This window comes from Silurus meridionalis, chromosome 4, assembly GCF_014805685.1.
Source record: "Silurus meridionalis isolate SWU-2019-XX chromosome 4, ASM1480568v1, whole genome shotgun sequence".
Lineage (NCBI taxonomy): Eukaryota > Metazoa > Chordata > Actinopteri > Siluriformes > Siluridae > Silurus > Silurus meridionalis.
This window is the reverse complement of record NC_060887.1, coordinates 37,341,517-37,361,181: the sequence shown is the minus strand read 5'-3', so window position 1 is coordinate 37,361,181 and position 19,665 is coordinate 37,341,517. Positions and strand designations below refer to the sequence as shown.

Sequence of the window (19,665 nt, the reverse complement as noted above, 5' to 3'; positions counted from 1 at the left end):
TCAATTCTATACCCAGTAAAGTTGAATGTTCTGAATCCTGTACCGTGTTTTTACTGACACGCTGGGCCGAGTACAATCCCCTGATCAGCACCACCAGATAGTGAAAATCCTTATATGGTCCTTCGAACTTCTGCTCTCCTGCATCTATAACATAACTGAAGTGTTTCCTGACTGAAGCACAACGATCTCAGAGTGCTGCTGAACCGTGTTCCAGCTACAGCATGAAGACGGTGCTTTTGTTCTGTGAGTAAAATTGCTACTATTAATCACTATTTTAACTTACACTATATGATCTCATTAAACAGATGATTGGATTCTAAACTACTGCGTGTTTGTTGTTTTTGTTTTTGTTAGATCTTCTTGTGTGCTGTGGAGCTGCAGAAGGTTTCACAGAGAAGTTGGTGGATTTGGGACAAACTGTGACTTTACAGTGTGAAGTGGCTGTAAGATATGTTTCCTGGTTCCTGATGAAGCCGTCAGAACCTCCAATGTATATTTTACGCTCTTTCTCAAGTAGAATTCTGGATCCAGACTACAGTAACCAGACCCTCAGAAAGATTTTCTCAGTGCAATACAACAGCAGTTTATTTATACACAATATCAGTACTAATGAATTAGGAGAGTATCATTGTTTTAAGTATGGTTTACCTTTTAAAATCAGCCCTGGAATCAGACTTGCCACCCAGAATCATTCAGCTGGTGAGTTTATTTATTATACTTTATATAAATTCAATGGGGTTGGTTCCCTGACCGGGGTTTGATCACCGGTCAAGGAACCAACCCCAGCCACTGGTCCCAAGCCCAGATAAATGGGGAGAGTGGCTTTAGGAGGATAAAAATATGTGGCAAATCAAACATGCGGATGATCCGCTGCGGCGACCCCTAACGGGAGAAGCCAAAAATAAGTTTAATGTCTAAATGTTTTTGGCCACATTTAGCAAGAACATTTTGTATATTATTTTATATTTTTAAATGGATTGTTTGTTTAGATCAGTGAGTCTCAATGTGTCTGGGACTTTTTAAAATAATTACAGTGGTACCTCCACATATGAGTTTAATTCGTTCCGTAACCTTGCTTGTATGTCAATTTGCTCGTATTACAAAGCAAATTTCCCCATTGAAATTAATTGAAATGCCATTAATCCGTTCCAGCCCCTAAAATGCCACCCTGGTTGTTTTTGTTACGTGTTTTTAAATAAGAAAAATTTATTTATAAATGACAAATATTGTATAAAAACATAATTAAAGAGAATGTAAAGAAATAAACTGGTAAAGCATAGTACATATCATTGAAGTAATACGCCCGTACTGCCTCGCCAAGTCAATCACTCGCACACCTTGCTCATGTTTTCCTACGATTTCATGCTTTAATTCAATAGACATCATCTTCTTCTGAGCACTGACCTTTCCGCTCACTTTCTTCGGACCCATGGTTATAAAAAGAAATATGATAAAGTACTGTGAATGTACAAAAAGCACAAAACGCGAGCACAACTTATCAAAGATGCTTCGACAGCGAGGCAAACAAGCACACTGACTGAGGCCAGTGTTGCTGATTCATTTTGAGATTCGTCACAGCCAGATGTTAGTGCGCGCGCACATTCAAACCTTTGTTTGTGTGCGTGTGTATCGAGACTAATCAGCAACACTGACTGAAGCGCGGGCGCACTCGTATCTAAAAAAACCTCGTATGTTAAAGCTGTATAATGAAATGTAATAATACCTCCCCATTATCAAAGTAACAGTGGAACCCGGTTATGTCGATGTCCTAGGGGGGGCCCAAAAGCGTCGAGATAACTAATGATCGAGATAAACGAAAATCAAAATGGCGACAGAATATTAACGTGCTTGAAATTTCTTTACGTACATGATGTGCGTTAATAAATGAGAAATTTTACCTGTTTGGCTGTTCTTGTAAATGGAAAAGTTCATCTAATACGTCAAATTTGAACAATTCAAATGTTATTGTATACATTAGAATAATGTGATTAAAATTGTATTGAGGGCAGCGACTTGGAATTAGATTTGACTTCTAAAGTGGTTCCTGTCTGTGTGAACCAGGACTTTACACGGGCAGATCTATGATGCATTTTTGCACCTCACTTTGTAAATTTGTAATTTAGGACTTGTCTTTTTTTTCCTTCTGTCCTTTATAATTTGGAGAATTTACACAGTAAGTATTTTATTGTACGGTGTAAAAAACTCTTTACAAATGAAATATAAAAACTTAAATCTTGAGACTCAAGATCTCGAACCCTGTGTGATATAAAACAGATTAACAACTAAGGTTGTTAAAGTATTTCTTTAACAATGAAATGTAAATATTCTGTTATTTTTAGCTTCGGGTTTAAAAAATCAGACGAGTAAACCTGTCCATCAGCAGAGTGAAGAGAATGGATTGACCCTTTTGCCGTCTCTCATTTTATCAGTAATAATAAACTGCACTCTGGTCATCACAGTTACAGGTGAGTTTATTTGCTATTTATTGTAATAAGCAGTAATGAAGTATAGTCCTGCACACCTGTAAAAAATACAATCATTTAATGTAAACATCTCTAATAACTTCAGCTCCGTCTCTTGACTCTAATGAGATCACGTGCTGATTCTGTAAATGCTAAACTGATCTTTTTTTTTTTCATGACCTGCTTGTGATAAATGTATGTAGTTATAACAGTTACTGTCCGGACTAAACCATGTGTGTGTGCATAATATTTGCTCACACTAGTGTACAGTACAATGCAGTTTATATATTTAATAAAATAAATTCCTGTTAGACACGCCTAACTTCCTTAAACTGTCTTTCTATTGTCTGTGTGAATTTACTAGATTTAATCTTTATCTAAAAAAACTACAATAAATATAATTTTCATTAGAAGTTTTATATCAGTTATATATTTATGTTGAATCAGTATTATAATGCAGCGACCTCTTTAAGAATTCCCGGTGGTCTTTAGGTTCATTCTGTATTTTTACACTTTAGTTTTTGTGTGCCGTCGCTGCCGAAGGCCTCTGAAAACCCGAGAGCAGCCTCCAGATCCAGTCGTCAAGAGACCGCACCGACCTCGTGGTAGGCTGCCTTCCTTTTCATTGTTTTCTGCACCACCACATTCTGCAACCTAAACCCATGAGTTAACGTGTTAAGTGTTTATTAATGCAATCAAATTTTAATCACGTCATTCTTTCAGTACTCACAGGTGAAGTTCATCTTGCATTAAGGACGCACCAAGACCAAGAACCTCAACTGCACGTACGCTCTCCTGCACCTCCCGAACCCGAGAGATCTCAGAGTGATACCCAAATATCCCCAAGTAATCTCCAGATATCCCTGAATGATCTCTGAGTGATCCCCAAATTATCCCCAAGTCATCCCCAGAGATCCTTAAGTGATCCCCCAACTGACTCCACACAACATATGAACTTTATAAAATGTATCTTTAAGAAGCTTCATTTCTTCTGCAGTTACCGATATGTATCGGACAATACACGTAACGGAAGCAAATGTAAATAAAGGTATTAAAAAAAAATTCAGACAATTTGAATCACAAAAACAAACTGAGTGGATTAATCCCAAAGAAACTAAATGTCTTTTTTTATTGTTTTTACTCCTTACTATTACAAACATCGACCATTTTGCTTGACGGATTGAAACCTTTTTTTGTGGTGTCGCGTGTCGTCTGGCTCGTCCCGAGAAATCGACATAACCGGGTTCCACTGTATATATATATATATATATATAGTGAAGGTGGCATCACGTCCCAGGCAAGCGCTCCGAACACGACAACCATATCAGCACCCGTGTTGTGGAAAGCTGCAGAGCACATGGCATAACGAGGCACGGCTGGAAGCTCATGACGAGACCACTACCTCCCCTTGCTCATCAAGGAGAACACCCATTAGGGGCGGCGCTACATCGGAAGCTCCAGCGGGCACGGCGTTAAGGACTAATTCGCAGTTCCATATAAAATTTAACTCCTTCTTTTTTCCGGCACTCCTGTAAAACTATAAATAAAGAAATCTTGTGATTTTTCCTTTGACATTCAGCTCTCTGGGGTGTGTGTGTGTGTGTGTGTGTCCCAGCACGCGAGCGAGGCGCTACAATATATATATACACACACACACTTGCACTTTATTTTCATTGAAAAATGTGTAGATTTCATGAATGGTTTCTCACAGGAAATTCTGAACAAGGTGTGTTTGTTGCAAAGACACTCTGAGGTCCTTGAGGATTAGTACATTTTACCGTTTATTCACCTTCCAGACAGTAACAAGCTGTTTTGTTAAACAAATGTTAAACTTTTATCAATTAAAAAAACCATTATAATTACAAAGCCCCAAGGTTACTGAAGTAATAATTTTCTTTTCATGGGACTTAAAAAAACTTTGAGCTTTCAGTTACACACTGGCATCTCAAAACACGTATTTAGAAGTTTCTTCATTGTTACTGCAAATGAACAAACTTTTCTCTCTCATGTAAGACTGTACAATACCTCATCTGGCACTGCATGGTTTTTCCTCAGATCATCCATCACCTGACACACTTCCTGCCTGTACCATCACGTCTTTAAGTGAACAACCTGTGAAGGTCACACACACACACTTGCACTTTATTTTCATTGAAAATGTGTAGATTTCATGAATGGTTTCTCACAGGAAATTCTGAACAAGGTGTGTTTGTTGCAAAGACACTCTGAGGTCCTTGAGGATTAGTACATTTTACCGTTTATTCACCTTCCAGACAGTAACAAGCTGTTTTGTTAAACAAATGTTAAACTTTTATCAATTAAAAAAACCATTATAATTACAAAGCCCCAAGGTTACTGAAGTAATAATTTTCTTTTCATGGGACTTAAAAAAACTTTGAGCTTTCAGTTACACACTGGCATCTCAAAACACGTATTTAGAAGTTTCTTCATTGTTACTGCAAATGAACAAACTTTTCTCTCTCATGTAAGACTGTACAATACCTCATCTGGCACTGCATGGTTTTTCCTCAGATCATCCATCACCTGACACACTTCCTGCCTGTACCATCACGTCTTTAAGTGAACAACCTGTGAAGGTCACACACACACACTCCATTCTGCTGAGCTCAGTGAAGAAGAAATAACAATATTAAAGATTTATGTCTATTATGAAGTTCCTGAGTTCCTAAACTGTGACATTGTGATGAATCTGAACAAACAAATATCCAGGAGAGAATTAAAATAAAGCATTTTGGTTATTTTTTGGTAGGACAGATTGTTATTATTGTCAGCAAAAGCGACGCAGCGTTTTTAACATAATTGCATCAGTAGATTTATTTATATACTGAGACCAATAATTTGTGACCAATATTTAAAGTTGAAAGTCAGAAGGCACTGATTTACTGTCTGAACCAAAGAAATAAAAGTAAACTATCCGACCATGTTTAATTCCAACATATTGTGTTGAATCGAATCAAAATCGCATTGAATCGCATCAGTAGCTGCTTCTTCTTTTTTTTCAGCTTCTCCCATTAGGGGTCTCCACAGCGGATCATCCGTCTCCATACCACCCTGTCCTCTACATCTGTCTCTTTCAACTCAACTACCTGCATGTCTTCTCTCACCACATCCATGAACCTCCTCCTTGGTATTCCTCTTTTCCTCCTTCCTGGTGGCTCCATCCTCAGCATTCTCCTACTGATATACCCCATGTCACTCCTCTACACATGTCCACTTCCTGCTTCACCATCTCGACATCATCCAACCTTCTCTCTCTCTCATTTTCTCCATTCATCACCTTCTCAGTATATATGTAAATTGAGATTGTATTTGATCTTTGGTTATGCATCGAGATATAAGAAGCATCGGCCTCAGTTATGGAGATCCCTAGTGTGATAGTGCTGTAGCCATCCTGCTTCAAACATGATGCAATATTTCTAAAGGCTAGGACTAATATACTCATGAAGGTATTGACCAAGGCTACATAAAGCTGAGTCCTTTGTGTATTAATGGAAATCTGTAGAAAGTTTTATATATTTAAAGATGAACATTACAGATGATGACTTCTGGTCCATACAATACCTACACTGTCATTGGAAAAAGGCATTGGGAAAGACTTGAGAAGACTGAGGAGATCAGGACCCTGGATCATCTTGTAAACTTAACTAGGGATGCACTGTGGAGAGTGTTCTGTGGTACTGCATTACAGCATACTACACCAGAGAAGCTGAACTGGAGAAGACCAAAAGACAGCTCAGAACATCACTTATTCACAGCTACTGCAGTGTATTTGAAGACGTTTACCTGTCCAGATGTTCGAGATTCAAAATAATCAAGGACCCGAGTTGCCCTATTCACAACCTCTGTAAACACATCCCTCTTACGGAAGGTGCAGGAGAGTATCTCCCACACCATAAGGGTGGAAAACAGGCTTCTTCCCCAAAACAGCTTCCATGCTCCCACTCACACACAAAAGTTTGGGCAAAAGTATGTGGACACCCAGTCATAAGATGTTGTGCTTTTGAACATACCATTACACATTCTGTCTCCATTTGCTCTCATAATAATCTCCACTCTTCTGGAAAGATGTTCCACTAGATTTTGTGGAGATTCCTTTAGTCACAAAGGTGTTAATAAAGTCAGGTAGTGATGTAGGTGAGAAGGTGAGGAGGTCTGGGGAGCAGTCAGTGTTCACATTCATCCCAAAGGTGTTCAATAGAGTTGGAGCTCAATAGCAGGAGATCTTCCACTCTTACCTATGTGAAGCATATCTTCATGGACCTGGCTTTGTGCACAGGGGTATTGCCATGGTTTGTGTCTCCATGTTCAAGTGAAGGTGAAATCTCATGCTATCACGTTCAATGGCGTCCTACACAATTGTGTCACTCCAACTTTGTAGTAACAGTTTGGGGAAGAACCACATGTGGCTGGAAAAGTCAGGCGTCCCAATACTTTTGGCGTATTGTGTGCTTATTATTGTTTATGTGGATGTTTTTGACTTTGATTTAAATGTAAGCAACATTTGTGGATGGATGATCTTTAATTTTCTGTAATGAAGCATGAAATAAACACACATTGTGAGTGTAGAGTGAATATTTCCAGCCCAGATGGTAAAATGTTTATCAAATTATTAGATTATTAGTTTATTTATTAACTAATATTAATCTCAATTGCCAAAAGATTAAATCCAATTCAATCAAAATCTATCCACTTAGCCCCCTTTGTCTGAGAAACCAAAGCTGGTAATTACTCAGTGGTTGCCAAACAGTTGCTTTTTAAACATTGCAGAAAGTAACGATGTTTACCTCGCGTTACTGTAACTGAGTAGTTCTTTTGTACACTTTTATTTTTAAAGTAGTTTTTAGAATCTGTAATTTTACTTTTATTTAAGTATTGCACTTAAATACATTTGAAATCACATCCGTTACTGAGTAAATAAATAAAAATAAAAATAACAATACAGCGTGGAAAAGAATAGCGGCCTGAAAACTACTGCACTGATTGATAGGAGGAAAACAAACACACTAAACACACAAGAAAGATGCAGACACAATCTGAAAGTGAAACGCCGTCCAATCACAAGTTGTTCAATGCGTGCGCTCGCTGTCTGAATACTGAATTCACATTTGTGGTTTCTCACATGATCATAAATCATATAACAGGAGAATTTCTTGGCTGCAAAAGTGCAGAACTAACAATAGATTCGAGTCATAGACTGTAGTGAGGGTTTTTCTGTTGTTATTGTACTTTAATTTGTAAATGTGCTTCTTTTTGAACTACAATAGAATCTCTTTTTCTTCTTTCGGCTTCTCCCATTAGGGGGCGCCACAGCAGATCATCCGTCTGAATACTCTGTGTACCAGATCATCCGATTCAGATCATCCGTCTGAATACTCCCTCTGTCCTCTACATCTGCCTCTTTCACACCAACTACCTGCATGTCTTCCCTCACCACATCCATAAACCTACTCCTTGTTCTTCCTCCTTCATGGTGTCTCCATCCTCAACATTCTCCTACTGATATACCCCATGTCCCTCCTCTGCACATGTCCAAACCATCTCAATCTCACCTCCCTCACCTTGTCTCCAAAACGTCAAACATGCGCTGTCCCTCTCATGAACTAATTTTTAATCCTGTCCATTGTCGACACTCCCAACAAACATCTCAACATCTTCAGCTCTGCTACCTCCAGCTCCACCTCCTGTCTTTTACGCACTGTCACTGTCTCTTTAACGATACAACATCTCAGGTCTCACCACAGTCCAATAGAGTTCCCTTGCTGTTAAAAAAAAGTAACTCTAAAGGGTTTCAGTAGGTTTCAAGTGAAATTTAAGTCCTATACCACGACATCAAACACACAAACACACTCACTGTAAGCAACTGGCCTTAACCAAAGAATAAATACAATTTTTTTCAAGCCAAGTATCGCTAAACTTGCACTTGAAAAATAAAATTTAACGTCTGTGGTAGAATCAGTGAGAGATTCAATTATATTTGGACAAACAAAAGAAAGAATTGCATCACCACGGAAACTAAAAAAATATTTGAAAGTGCTGCAGAAACCCTTCAATAAGCAGAAAAGGTGGCGTTACATGGACAGCAAAAATTTATGATCCGTTCAAAATGATATAAAACCTAAAACAGAATTGGAGACTTTTTTTAGGCTTTAAATTTTAGAGTTTTAAATCTAGACTTTAAAGACCCTGCAGAGACCCTGCTCTTTAGCACATTTATAAGAAAAATTTCAATAAAGTAACAGTAACTTTTATTTGAGTAGAATATTTGATTACTGTTTCCAACTCTGGCAGATTTCCGTTCCCATTATGACGACAATATCAATATCGTAATTATTATTTATCGTAATAAATAAAATACTAATATATATATGTGTGTGTGTGTGTGTGTGTGTGTGTGTGTGTGTGTGTGTGTGTGTTTGGGGCTCTGCTGCTCTGGTGCCAAAACCTTAACCACACGCTCCACCATCACCACTGAGAGTCTCTATTGGAAATCAGAAGCAGGTTTATTGACTGGACTGAAAAGGGATGTGTCTGAGAGAAAGAGAGACAGAAATCATATTGCTTCCATATTACCTGCTGTTCAACCGAACAATCTCTAATGCACAACGGAGGCGAAAAAAATCTGTACTGTTTTATAAATTTCTAAAAGTATTTTAAAACTGAATAAATAGATTCTTTTTTCTACTACATCCTTCTTTCTGTTCTATAAGAATATATTATTTTGAACTTATACAATATATAATGTAGTGAATATTTATGCCTCTTTTAAATCTATGAACTCTGTATATAAATAGAAACTAAATTCTCAAACGCTCACACAGTACAGGAGTGTCTATTAAACCGTCTACACACCGTCTACACAGCAGGCGTCAAACAGTGTGCAGATCTACTGCATGAAATCCTTCTTCACGTTTCACACGGAAGCGAGCTGATCCAGACCAAACAGTCATCGGTGTATGGCTTCTCTTACATTGATATATATGTGTGTTTCCTGACGCTGATGCAGTGTTTGTGTTTTGTTAAGGAATCTGATAGGACAGAACTTTCGGGTGTAGATTTTTAGTGATTAAAGTGAAATCTCTGTGCGTTCTTCATCTAAAATCATCATCAAAGCGTCCGGCGTTAGGACATGATACCGAACACGGGGTTATGGCGACAGATGCTCGGACCGCGCTCTTCGTAGTCTTTCTTCGTGTGACAGACGTGGAGGAATTCGGGCTGAAAGAACACAAACACGGTAAGATTCTGTAAAATCAACACGATGGTATAACTTCATACTCAACAGAAAATGAAATATGAAATGCAATGCTTGCTTGTGTTTGTGTGTGTGTGTGTGTGTGTGTGTGTGTGTGTGCGGACTCTTACCGTGGAGGCCAACATGGACCCCCCAAACCACACGGCGTATCTCTGCATGTGATGTGTGATCACCTGGACCTCAATTGGTTTAGGCTGCAAGACAGAAAGGCAGAAAGGACATAAGGAAAAACTCCCTTCAGTTCAAACAGCAGCCACGCATGATAGCAAACAAGCGCAAAGCAAGAAGACCATGTCCACACTTATACCTTTTCCTTTGAAAACATAGATTTTCTCCGTCCACACCGAGACTGCGCTTTCAGTCGACAAAATTGAACTTTTTAAAAATGCTCTCCGAAATAGATAAATTTGAAAGCCAAGTGACGGCGCATTTTTACGACATTTCAAAGAGACAGGAAGTCAATAAACGCTTTTTGGAAAAGACTAAAAAGGAAAGTATGGACACGGAGCGTTTGTGGACGAAAACAGCGGATTAGTGAATACATTCAGGACACAGTGAAGTGGTCAGGTACATAGCAATAGAAGAGAAGAGCATATATTCTAACTGGGATATTTTGTTTGAGGGGCGTTCAAGTCAAACTGGGACTTAAATAAAATTACACATTTCAAGGAGTGGAAACTGCATTTATTTTTCCACATACTCCCCTGCTACATCTACAATGCCTGGAAATTTCGACAAAGAAATATTGGTCAGTACACTTGAACCATTCCAGTACAGTCTGCTTCACATCATCATGAGGAATCCACCACCGCGGGATCGTCACTGTTTTTTTTTACGCACAAACTTTTACGCTATTTGTCTTACTGAGGCTGAGCATCACCGCACTGTGTTAAAGTGTTCTGTAGACATCCACTGGTTTTAATTCCTTCGTTCACGAGAAACTTCGATCGCCAAATGCTGTTCCGTACACTCTCTAACACTGTTGTCTGTCATCTTGTCTTGTCTGATTGACGACCTCTGGACCATGCGCCACCTATCAGTAGTAGGACATGCTAGCAACTTACTACTGCGTGCTTTATAACCATGCTAGCATCCATTTTTATACTTGTGAAATCAAAAGTCCTGGTTTATTTAACAATAACGGCTGTATGTTGAGTTATTTTCAGAGGACAGTAAATCTATACTGCAGTACAAACTGCACACTGACTACTCTAAAATATATCCAAGTTTCATTCCTACAGTATTGTACCTTGAGAAGATACACTACATTAGTTGCTGAAATGTGAGGGGTGTACTCACTTTTTTGGGATATTGTATATATGCTCTTCTCTTCTATTGCTATGAAAGAACCTTGAACTCATCACTTAACCCTGCTCTTACCACTTGACCTTCTTACCCTAGGACGTTGTCACTAAATGTTATAAAGGTCTATGGTTATATTTGAAGCTTGTGAATATCCTAGCTAGCATTACGCTATGATCTCAACGTTCTACAAATTGCTGAGTAATCCCTCATGTAAATGCTACGTGGGATTTATATTATAGAAGATTAGGCATGTCTGTGAAGCTGAGACACATAAGATATGAATATAGCTGTAAAAGTATGTCATGCTGGGCAGATGTTGAGGCATTTTAAATAAAATGAAAGCCTGGATGAACAGCTCAGTGTGTGCTTGACCTGTGGGCAAAACTCACACTGAGACACTTATCACAAAAAAAAAAAAAAAAAAAGGAATTGCTCCAGTGCCAGTGGCTCTATAATCAGCGCTTCCAACTGAGCCAATTTTCACTGGGAAATAATGTCCCTCATTCTTCTGACATCCAAAATTTGCTTTCCATGTGGCAGAGACCTTTCAAGGTTGGCTGACTAGAATGAGTTGTAAGTACACAAAAGAATCTCAGTTTCTCTTAAACGGTGTAAAAAAAAAAAAGAGGTCATCCTGGTTGCTCAGGTGAAGGTGGAAGCAAAGAGATATGAACATATATAAGGTATGAACAGATTGCTCTAAAAACAAGTAATCCTTCTCCCATACTATCCATTACTAAGTGTCTCAGCTTGTATATAATATATGGTCTTCTAATCATAGGCCAGTTCTCATAAAACCCATAGTACTCATAGTTTGAGGCTCCTGCTGGCATCATTTTGTAGCGACACACATACCTATTATCTGAACACAAGAAAGTTGTTTAGAAAGAACTGGGAAAAACTCTGACCTGGAGAATTGTAGTTGCCCTTAAGTAGAATGGGGAACCTGAACCTGAACATGCTTGAACCCCTGACCTTCTGATCAGCAACCCAGAGCCTTAACCACTTAGCTCTCACTTCCCCTGTTAACAAAGTTAGCAAAGGACTTTGGTGTTTCCCATGGGGCTATACCCCCAGAGAGAAATTTGGAGGGTCTGGAGATAAGCCAGAGGGGGAATGCTTGAGGGTATACCCTGTAGAGGGGCTATGCAGTTCTCTTTTTTTGGTTGGTTTAGATTTGGAAAGCAACTATAAGCATGTATATAACCCTGGGTCTGCTCTGTTCTGTAGGCAGGATGCTGCTGAAGTAAATCTACGTATCTCATTTGTCGATGTCATGGTACACCCCTGGAACTAAACGCAGTGAGCCAGTGGGGAGGGGATCCAACAGCTGAGTATAATAAAGAGAAAGTTTAGCCAAGGGTGTTAACAGATAGCAAGACCTAATATACTTGGCGTGCTAAAACGGTTACGCTACAAGAGCTTTGCCGAGCGGCAAACTAGTTTTCATGCATAGCCTCTTTCCATCATTTGTCAGTCCTGTTTTCACGCAGGAATTCATGCAGTGCTAAACTTCCATTTAGCTGATGCACGCTGCCCTTTTTAGCTTTGATGTATTACATGCTGAAATGCTAACCTTTATCCGGCCTCCACTGAGCTCCTCGCTGATTCGGAGTCTGCCATCAACTACACGCTTCAGATCCCTTTGTAGGCGTCGGCCAAAGTCCCTGAACATGGTGGATCCTCCAGAGAGCACTATATTCTAACACACACACACACACACACACACACACACACACACACACACACACACAGTTATCCTCTGGCCTTGAAATTTTTTGATGTATACCTAATAAAGGTTGGAAAAATGCAGCAAATAAAGTTGGATTAAAAAAAATTACACACCAAAACTGGTCAATCCACAGATTTACATCACTTTGCACCAGAAATATCCTTTCCCCGATTTCAAATGGCAAGTTCTTCAGGACTTAGGGGCTTTTTTACCTAATGAGATATACCAGCAATGTTTGGAAGCTGAAGTCAGAGCACAGGGTCAGACATGAACGGATCACTGAGGGTTAAGGGTCTTTCCTAAGGGCTCAAAAGAGGCAGATTGGTGTAGCTGGGATCTAAACTCATGACCTTCGTGTCTAAAGTCAATGCCTTAACCCAGGGTCGGCAACCCAAAATGTTGAAAGAGCCATATTGACAAAAAAAAAAAAAGAGGTCATCCTGGTTGCTCAGGTGAAGGTGGAAGCAAAGAGATATGAACATATATAAGGTATGAACAGATTGCTCTAAAAACAAGTAATCCTTCTCCCATACTATCCATTACTAAGTGTCTCAGCTTGTATATAATATATGGTCTTCTAATCATAGGCCAGTTCTCATAAAACCCATAGTACTCATAGTTTGAGGCTCCTGCTGGCATCATTTTGTAGCGACACACATACCTATTATCTGAACACAAGAAAGTTGTTTAGAAAGAACTGGGAAAAACTCTGACCTGGAGAATTGTAGTTGCCCTTAAGTAGAATGGGGAACCTGAACCTGAACATGCTTGAACCCCTGACCTTCTGATCAGCAACCCAGAGCCTTAACCACTTAGCTCTCACTTCCCCTGTTAACAAAGTTAGCAAAGGACTTTGGTGTTTCCCATGGGGCTATACCCCCAGAGAGAAATTTGGAGGGTCTGGAGATAAGCCAGAGGGGGAATGCTTGAGGGTATACCCTGTAGAGGGGCTATGCAGTTCTCTTTTTTTGGTTGGTTTAGATTTGGAAAGCAACTATAAGCATGTATATAACCCTGGGTCTGCTCTGTTCTGTAGGCAGGATGCTGCTGAAGTAAATCTACGTATCTCATTTGTCGATGTCATGGTACACCCCTGGAACTAAACGCAGTGAGCCAGTGGGGAGGGGATCCAACAGCTGAGTATAATAAAGAGAAAGTTTAGCCAAGGGTGTTAACAGATAGCAAGACCTAATATACTTGGCGTGCTAAAACGGTTACGCTACAAGAGCTTTGCCGAGCGGCAAACTAGTTTTCATGCATAGCCTCTTTCCATCATTTGTCAGTCCTGTTTTCACGCAGGAATTCATGCAGTGCTAAACTTCCATTTAGCTGATGCACGCTGCCCTTTTTAGCTTTGATGTATTACATGCTGAAATGCTAACCTTTATCCGGCCTCCACTGAGCTCCTCGCTGATTCGGAGTCTGCCATCAACTACACGCTTCAGATCCCTTTGTAGGCGTCGGCCAAAGTCCCTGAACATGGTGGATCCTCCAGAGAGCACTATATTCTAACACACACACACAGTTATCCTCTGGCCTTGAACTGTTTTGACTTATACATAATAAAGGTTGGAAAAATGCAGCAAATAAAGTTGGATTTAAAGAATTACACACCAAAACTGATATCAATCCAAAGAATTACATCACTTTGCACCAGAAATACCCTTTCCCCGATTTCAAATGGCAAGTTCTTCAGGACTTAGGGGCTTTTTTACCTAGTGAGATATACCAGCAATGTTTGGAAGCTGAAGTCAGAGCACAGGGTCAGACATGAACGGATCACAGAGGGTTAAGGGTCTTTCCTAAGGGCTCAAAAGTGGCAGCTTGGTGAAATTGCGGCTTGAACCCCCAGGCCCAGGTTGGTTGGGAGTGATGACGATGAACAGGATTAGAAATGAGTTTATTAGAGGGACAGTGCATGTTTGACGTTTTGGGGACAAGGTGAGGGAGGTGAGATTGATATGGTTTGGACATGTGCAGAGGAGGGACATGGGGTATATCAGTAGGAGAATGCTGAGGATGGAGCCACCAGGAAAGAGGAAGACCAAGGAGGAGGTTTATGGATGTGGTGAGGGAAGACATGCAGGTAGTTGGTTTAAAAGAGGCAGATGTAGAGGACAGGGTATGGAGACGGATGATCTGCTGTGGCGACTCCTAATGGGAGAAGCCGAAAGAAGAAGGTAAGAATGTCCCTGTTTATAGGACTGTGGTGAGACCTGAGATGTTGTATGGATTAGAGACAGTGGCATTGAGTAAAAGACAGGAGGTGGAGCTGGAGGTAGCAGAGCTGAAGATGTTGAGATGTTCGTTGGGAGATGATGACGATGGACAGGATTACAAATGAGTTTTTTTAGAGGGACAGTGCATGTTTGACGTTTTGGGGACAAGGTGAGGGAGGTGAGATTGATATGGTTTGGACATGTGCAGAGGAGGGACATGGGGTATATCAGTAGGAGAATGCTGAGGATGGAGCCACCAGGAAAGAGGAAGACCAAGGAGGAGGTTTATGATGTGGTGAGGGAAGACATGCAGGTAGTTGGTTTAAAAGAGGCAGATGTAGAGGACAGGGTATGGAGACGGATGATCTGCTGTGGCGACTCCTAATGGGAGAAGCCGAAAGAAGAAGGTAAGAATGTCCCTGTTTATAGGACTGTGGTGAGACCTGAGATGTTGTATGGATTAGAGACAGTGGCATTGAGTAAAAGACAGGAGGTGGAGCTGGAGGTAGCAGAGCTGAAGATGTTGAGATGTTCGTTGGGAGATGATGACGATGGACAGGATTACAAATGAGTTTTTTTAGAGGGACAGTGCATGTTTGACGTTTTGGGGACAAGGTGAGGGAGGTGAGATTGATATGGTTTGGACATGTGCAGAGGAGGGACATGGGGTATATCAGTAGGAGAATGCTGAGGATGGAGCCACCAGGAAAGAGGAAGACCAAGGAGGAGGTTTATGGATGTGGTGAGGGAAGACATGCAGGTAGTTGGTTTAAAAGAGGCAGATGTAGAGGACAGGGTATGGAGACGGATGATCTGCTGTGGCGGCTCCTAATGGGAGAAGCCGAAGAAGAAGAAGGTAAGAATGTCCCTGACAAACAACAAGAAATGCAGTAGGGAAGGAACAGAGAAGGAATGGGGAAGTGTTTAAGAGATTGAATTTCTGATCTCCAATTTTCCACTGCTAAGACCTAAACCCTCAACTGCCCCACTGTATGAGCAAGTTATTTGTAAGGCTTCTGCCAAATGCCGAGAAGAAATCTGCATTTGAACCTGACACATAACCCAGACACATAATGAAAGCAAGGAGCGGATGAAGGTTCAATACATTTATGTGGAGCATCTGAAATTTATCCCATTCACACAACTGAGCTCAAGAAGAGGCAGATTGGTGTAGCTGGGATCTAAACTCATGACCTTCGTGTCTAAAGTCAATGCCTTAACCACTAAGGTACCACCTCCACCATGTACAGACTCATTTATTTATAAGACAAAATATATTATTTTGTATAAAAACAGAGAAAAAAAAAGCAATGACCCAAACCTGGTCTGTGGAACATGAAGTAAGGAAACAGCAACTGTAGAAGACAAACCTGAGACAATGTGTAGTGTGAAGGGGTGAAGGGTGACGCTTGACTGAACTAAAATCAAGTGCTTTGTCCTATGAGAAGCCTGAACCTGAAATCTGTCTCACATGATAAATACATGATTACATCATTAAACCGGAACTCAGATTTCTTCAGAACAAGTTCACAATTGACAAAAAGAGAGAATTTAACTCTATCCATTTTTATTTGTAGAGCGCTTTTAACAATAAACTGTGTCTCAAAACAGCTTCACAGAGATGAAGCGGTAATAAAATAATGTATAAGTTTGATCCTTATAATTGTAAGTTTGTCCCTAACAAGTGAACCAGTGGCTCTGTGGAGACTTGATGGGGAAGAAACCTTACAAGGAACCAGTCTTAAAAGTGAACCTCATCCTCATCTTATTTTACACCATTGCTACTCTTTTTTGCGCTATTCGCAATGACTATAAAGTCCGTCCATCCGGGACACAAAACTCACGTCTCAGCACATACCTCGGTTTTTAAGTCATGCTTTTGTTTTTGTTTGCAGTTTATTATTAACATTCATGAACATTATCAATTTAAAAACAATTTTAAATAAAATACCTGCTTGGTTAAATAATATATAAAAAAATATTTCATAATATTTTATAAAAAAACGCAAAACGCAAACAGAACACACACACACACACTCACACACACACACATTCCTGAGGGAACTCAGATTTTAACTATGTTACGCAGTTAAAAAGGATTGCATTCGAACCCAAAGCCCTGTAACGGAAAATTACGGTACGAATACGTATACCGTTACACCCCTGTCTGTCTGTCTGTCTGTCTGTCTGTCTGCCTGCCAGTCTGTCTCTCTGTCTGTCTGTCTGTCTGTCTGTCTATCTGGCATTGAATGTCCATTACAGCATGTGTTAGCTGGACAACCAATTTTAATGTATTAATATATAGTATTTGTTATACTAATTTAGTTACAAACCCGAAGCCCATGAGTCGGGTAACAAAACTCTCAGCCGCCTAGGACATAAATGACGAAGGATATGAGGGGAAAAAATAGAGACATTTTTGTCCATGTCTAAAAAAACGGCAAATCAAAAAGCATGGCTGTTTTGTAAAAGAGATTGCTGCGTTATCAATCATTGTGGGACAAAAGTCAAAAGAAAGAAAAAATAAATACCCACCCTCTGGCTGCTGTGCTGTAGATTTAGATCCATCGTTTAATAGTTAGAGAGACACTATTGATTCTGGTCATTATGTTCAGTACGAACACATTTCAGAGCAATTTTACTTCTCAGCCAGATTGAGACAATGTAAAACTCTACACACATGGATTAGGGGATTTTCTGCCATTCTTCATGGCAAATCCTCTCAAAATGGACAGTGGACAGCCAATTTTCAGGTCACTGCAGAGATGTTCAATAGGGTTCAAGTCAGGGATTTGCACATTTTTGGTTCTTCTTTAGTGTGGCATATTCCACAACATTGTGCACATGCTTTTAAATGTTCTGTGTGAGAAAGAAAACAGGGCAGTCATAGCCTGGCATTGCTGGAGCTTCCATCCCCAAACTTCTGTTCTGGAACTGGTTCCTCTCAAGGTTTCTCAAGGTTTCTCAAGGAAGTGTTTCCTTGCCACAGTCACCCCAGGCTTGTTCATTGTTATAAATAAACAAATGTGAATAGAAGTTAATTTTGTTGTATTACCCTTACATTCTGTAAAGCTGCTTTGACACCGTGTCTATAGTTAAAAAAAGTGCTATAGAAATTAGAATTGAATAGAATTGAAAGGTATTTTGCAGCCAATCACCAAGATGAAAAACCAACCGACAGAGTTGTAGTAATGTTGTGGACCACCAGAACAGCTTCATACACCAACTACCTGCATGTCTTCCCTCACCACATCCATGAACCTCCTTCTTGGCCCTCCTCTTTTCCTCCTACCTGGTGGCTCCATCCTCAGCATTCTTCTACCAATATAATTCATGTCCCTCCTCTGCACATGTCCAAACCATCTCAATCTCGCCTCCCTCACCTTGTCACCAAAACATCCTACATGCGCTGTCCCTCTAATAAACTCATTTCTAATCTTATCCATCCTCGTCACTCCCAACGAAAACCTCAACATCTTCAGCTCTGCTACCTCCAGCTTCACCTCCTGTCTTTTACTCAATGCCACTGTCTCTAATCCATACAACATCGCAGGTCTCACCACAGTCCTATAAACTTTCCCTTTCAATTTTGCAGATACCCTACTATCACAAATCACTCCTGTCACTCTTCTCCACCCACTCCACCCTGCCTGCACTCTTTTCTTCACTTCTCTAACACACTCTCCATTACTTTGCACTGTTGACCCCAGGTACCTGAATTCCTCCACCTTCTGAAGCTCTTCTCCCTGCAACCGCACCACTCCACTGCCCTCCCTCTCATTCACACACATGTACTCTGTCTTACTCCTACTGAGTTTCATTCCCCTTCTCTCCAGCGCATACCTCCACCTCTCCAGGCTCTTTTTAACCTGCTCCCTAATCTCACAACAAATCACAATATCATCCGCAAACAACATAGTCCAGGGAGCCTCCTGTCTGACCTCGTCCGTCAACCTGTCCATCACCACTGCAAACAGGAAAGGGCTTAGGGCCGATCCTTGATGCAGTCCAACCTTCACTCTAAACCAGTCTGTCGTACCTACTGCACACTTCACTGCCGTCACACTGTCCCCATACATGTCCTGCACCACCCTCACATACTTCTCCGACACACCTGACTTCCTCATACAATACCACAACTCCTCTCTTGGCACCCTGTCGTACGCCTTCTCTAAATCCACAAATACACAATGCAACTCCTTCTGTCCTTCTCTATACTTCTCCATCAACATTCTCAAAGCAAATAAGCCATCTGTGGTGCTCTTCCTCGGCATGAAACCATACTGTTGCTCACAGATGGTCACCTCTTCTCTCAGCCTGGCTTCCACTACTCTTTCCCATAACTTCATGGTGTGACTGATCAACTTAATACCCCTGTAGTTACTGCAGGTCTGCACATCTCCTTTATGCTTAAAGGTCGGTACCAGCACACTTCTTCTCCATTCCTCATGCATCTTCTAACCTTCAAAATCCTGTTAAACAATCTGGTCAAAAACTCCACTGCCATCTCTCCTAAACATCTCCACGCTTCTACCGGTATGTCATCTGGTCCAACCGACTTTCCACTCTTCATCCTCTTAATCGCTGCTCTCACTTCCTCCTTACTAATCATATCTACATCCTGCTTCACCAACTCCACATTATTCAACCTCCTCCCTCTCTGATTTTCCTCGT

At 40.5% G+C, this 19,665-nt stretch overlaps 2 protein-coding genes across 4 annotated transcripts in view; one reads left to right on the top strand and one right to left on the bottom strand.

Annotated features, from left to right (window-relative positions):
* The first annotated feature begins 70 nt into the window (after nt 1-70).
* LOC124383975 lies at nt 71-4,034 on the top strand. Of its 3 annotated transcripts, none has more exons than XR_006925315.1 (6): nt 71-243; nt 355-699; nt 2,340-2,465; nt 2,981-3,067; nt 3,186-3,510; nt 3,743-4,034. XR_006925315.1 is itself a non-coding variant. In XM_046846395.1 (5 exons), the coding sequence occupies exons 1-5, from the start codon at nt 222-224 to the stop codon at nt 3,338-3,340; spliced, it is 735 nt and encodes a 244-aa protein (XP_046702351.1). In that variant the 5' UTR covers nt 71-221; the 3' UTR covers nt 3,341-3,533. The 3 variants fall into 3 exon arrangements, 1 of the variants encoding a protein (XP_046702351.1); XR_006925314.1 differs by having other exon boundaries at nt 3,738-4,034; XM_046846395.1 differs by lacking the exon at nt 3,743-4,034 and having other exon boundaries at nt 3,186-3,533.
* A 4,930-nt stretch (nt 4,035-8,964) lies between these two features.
* The window catches only part of actr3b (actin related protein 3B), a 33,134-nt gene continuing 22,433 nt past the window's right edge, over nt 8,965-19,665 (bottom strand). The window contains 3 exon segments of the mRNA XM_046846392.1: nt 8,965-9,698; nt 9,846-9,929; nt 14,155-14,280. Coding sequence (XP_046702348.1) covers nt 9,603-9,698; nt 9,846-9,929; nt 14,155-14,280 — 306 coding nt within the window. The 3' untranslated portion in view covers nt 8,965-9,602.

What these genes read in the sequence shown, in the direction of transcription:
- LOC124383975 (XM_046846395.1), top strand. Translation starts at nt 222, where the DNA reads ATGAAGACGGTGCTTTTGTTCT. An exon ending in GAAGACGGTGCTTTTGTTCT is followed by an intron (nt 244 to 354) that starts GTGAGTAAAATT and finishes TGTTTTTGTTAG; the next exon opens with ATCTTCTTGTGTGCTGTGGA. An exon ending in CACCCAGAATCATTCAGCTG is followed by an intron (nt 700 to 2,339) that starts GTGAGTTTATTT and finishes TGTTATTTTTAG; the next exon opens with CTTCGGGTTTAAAAAATCAG.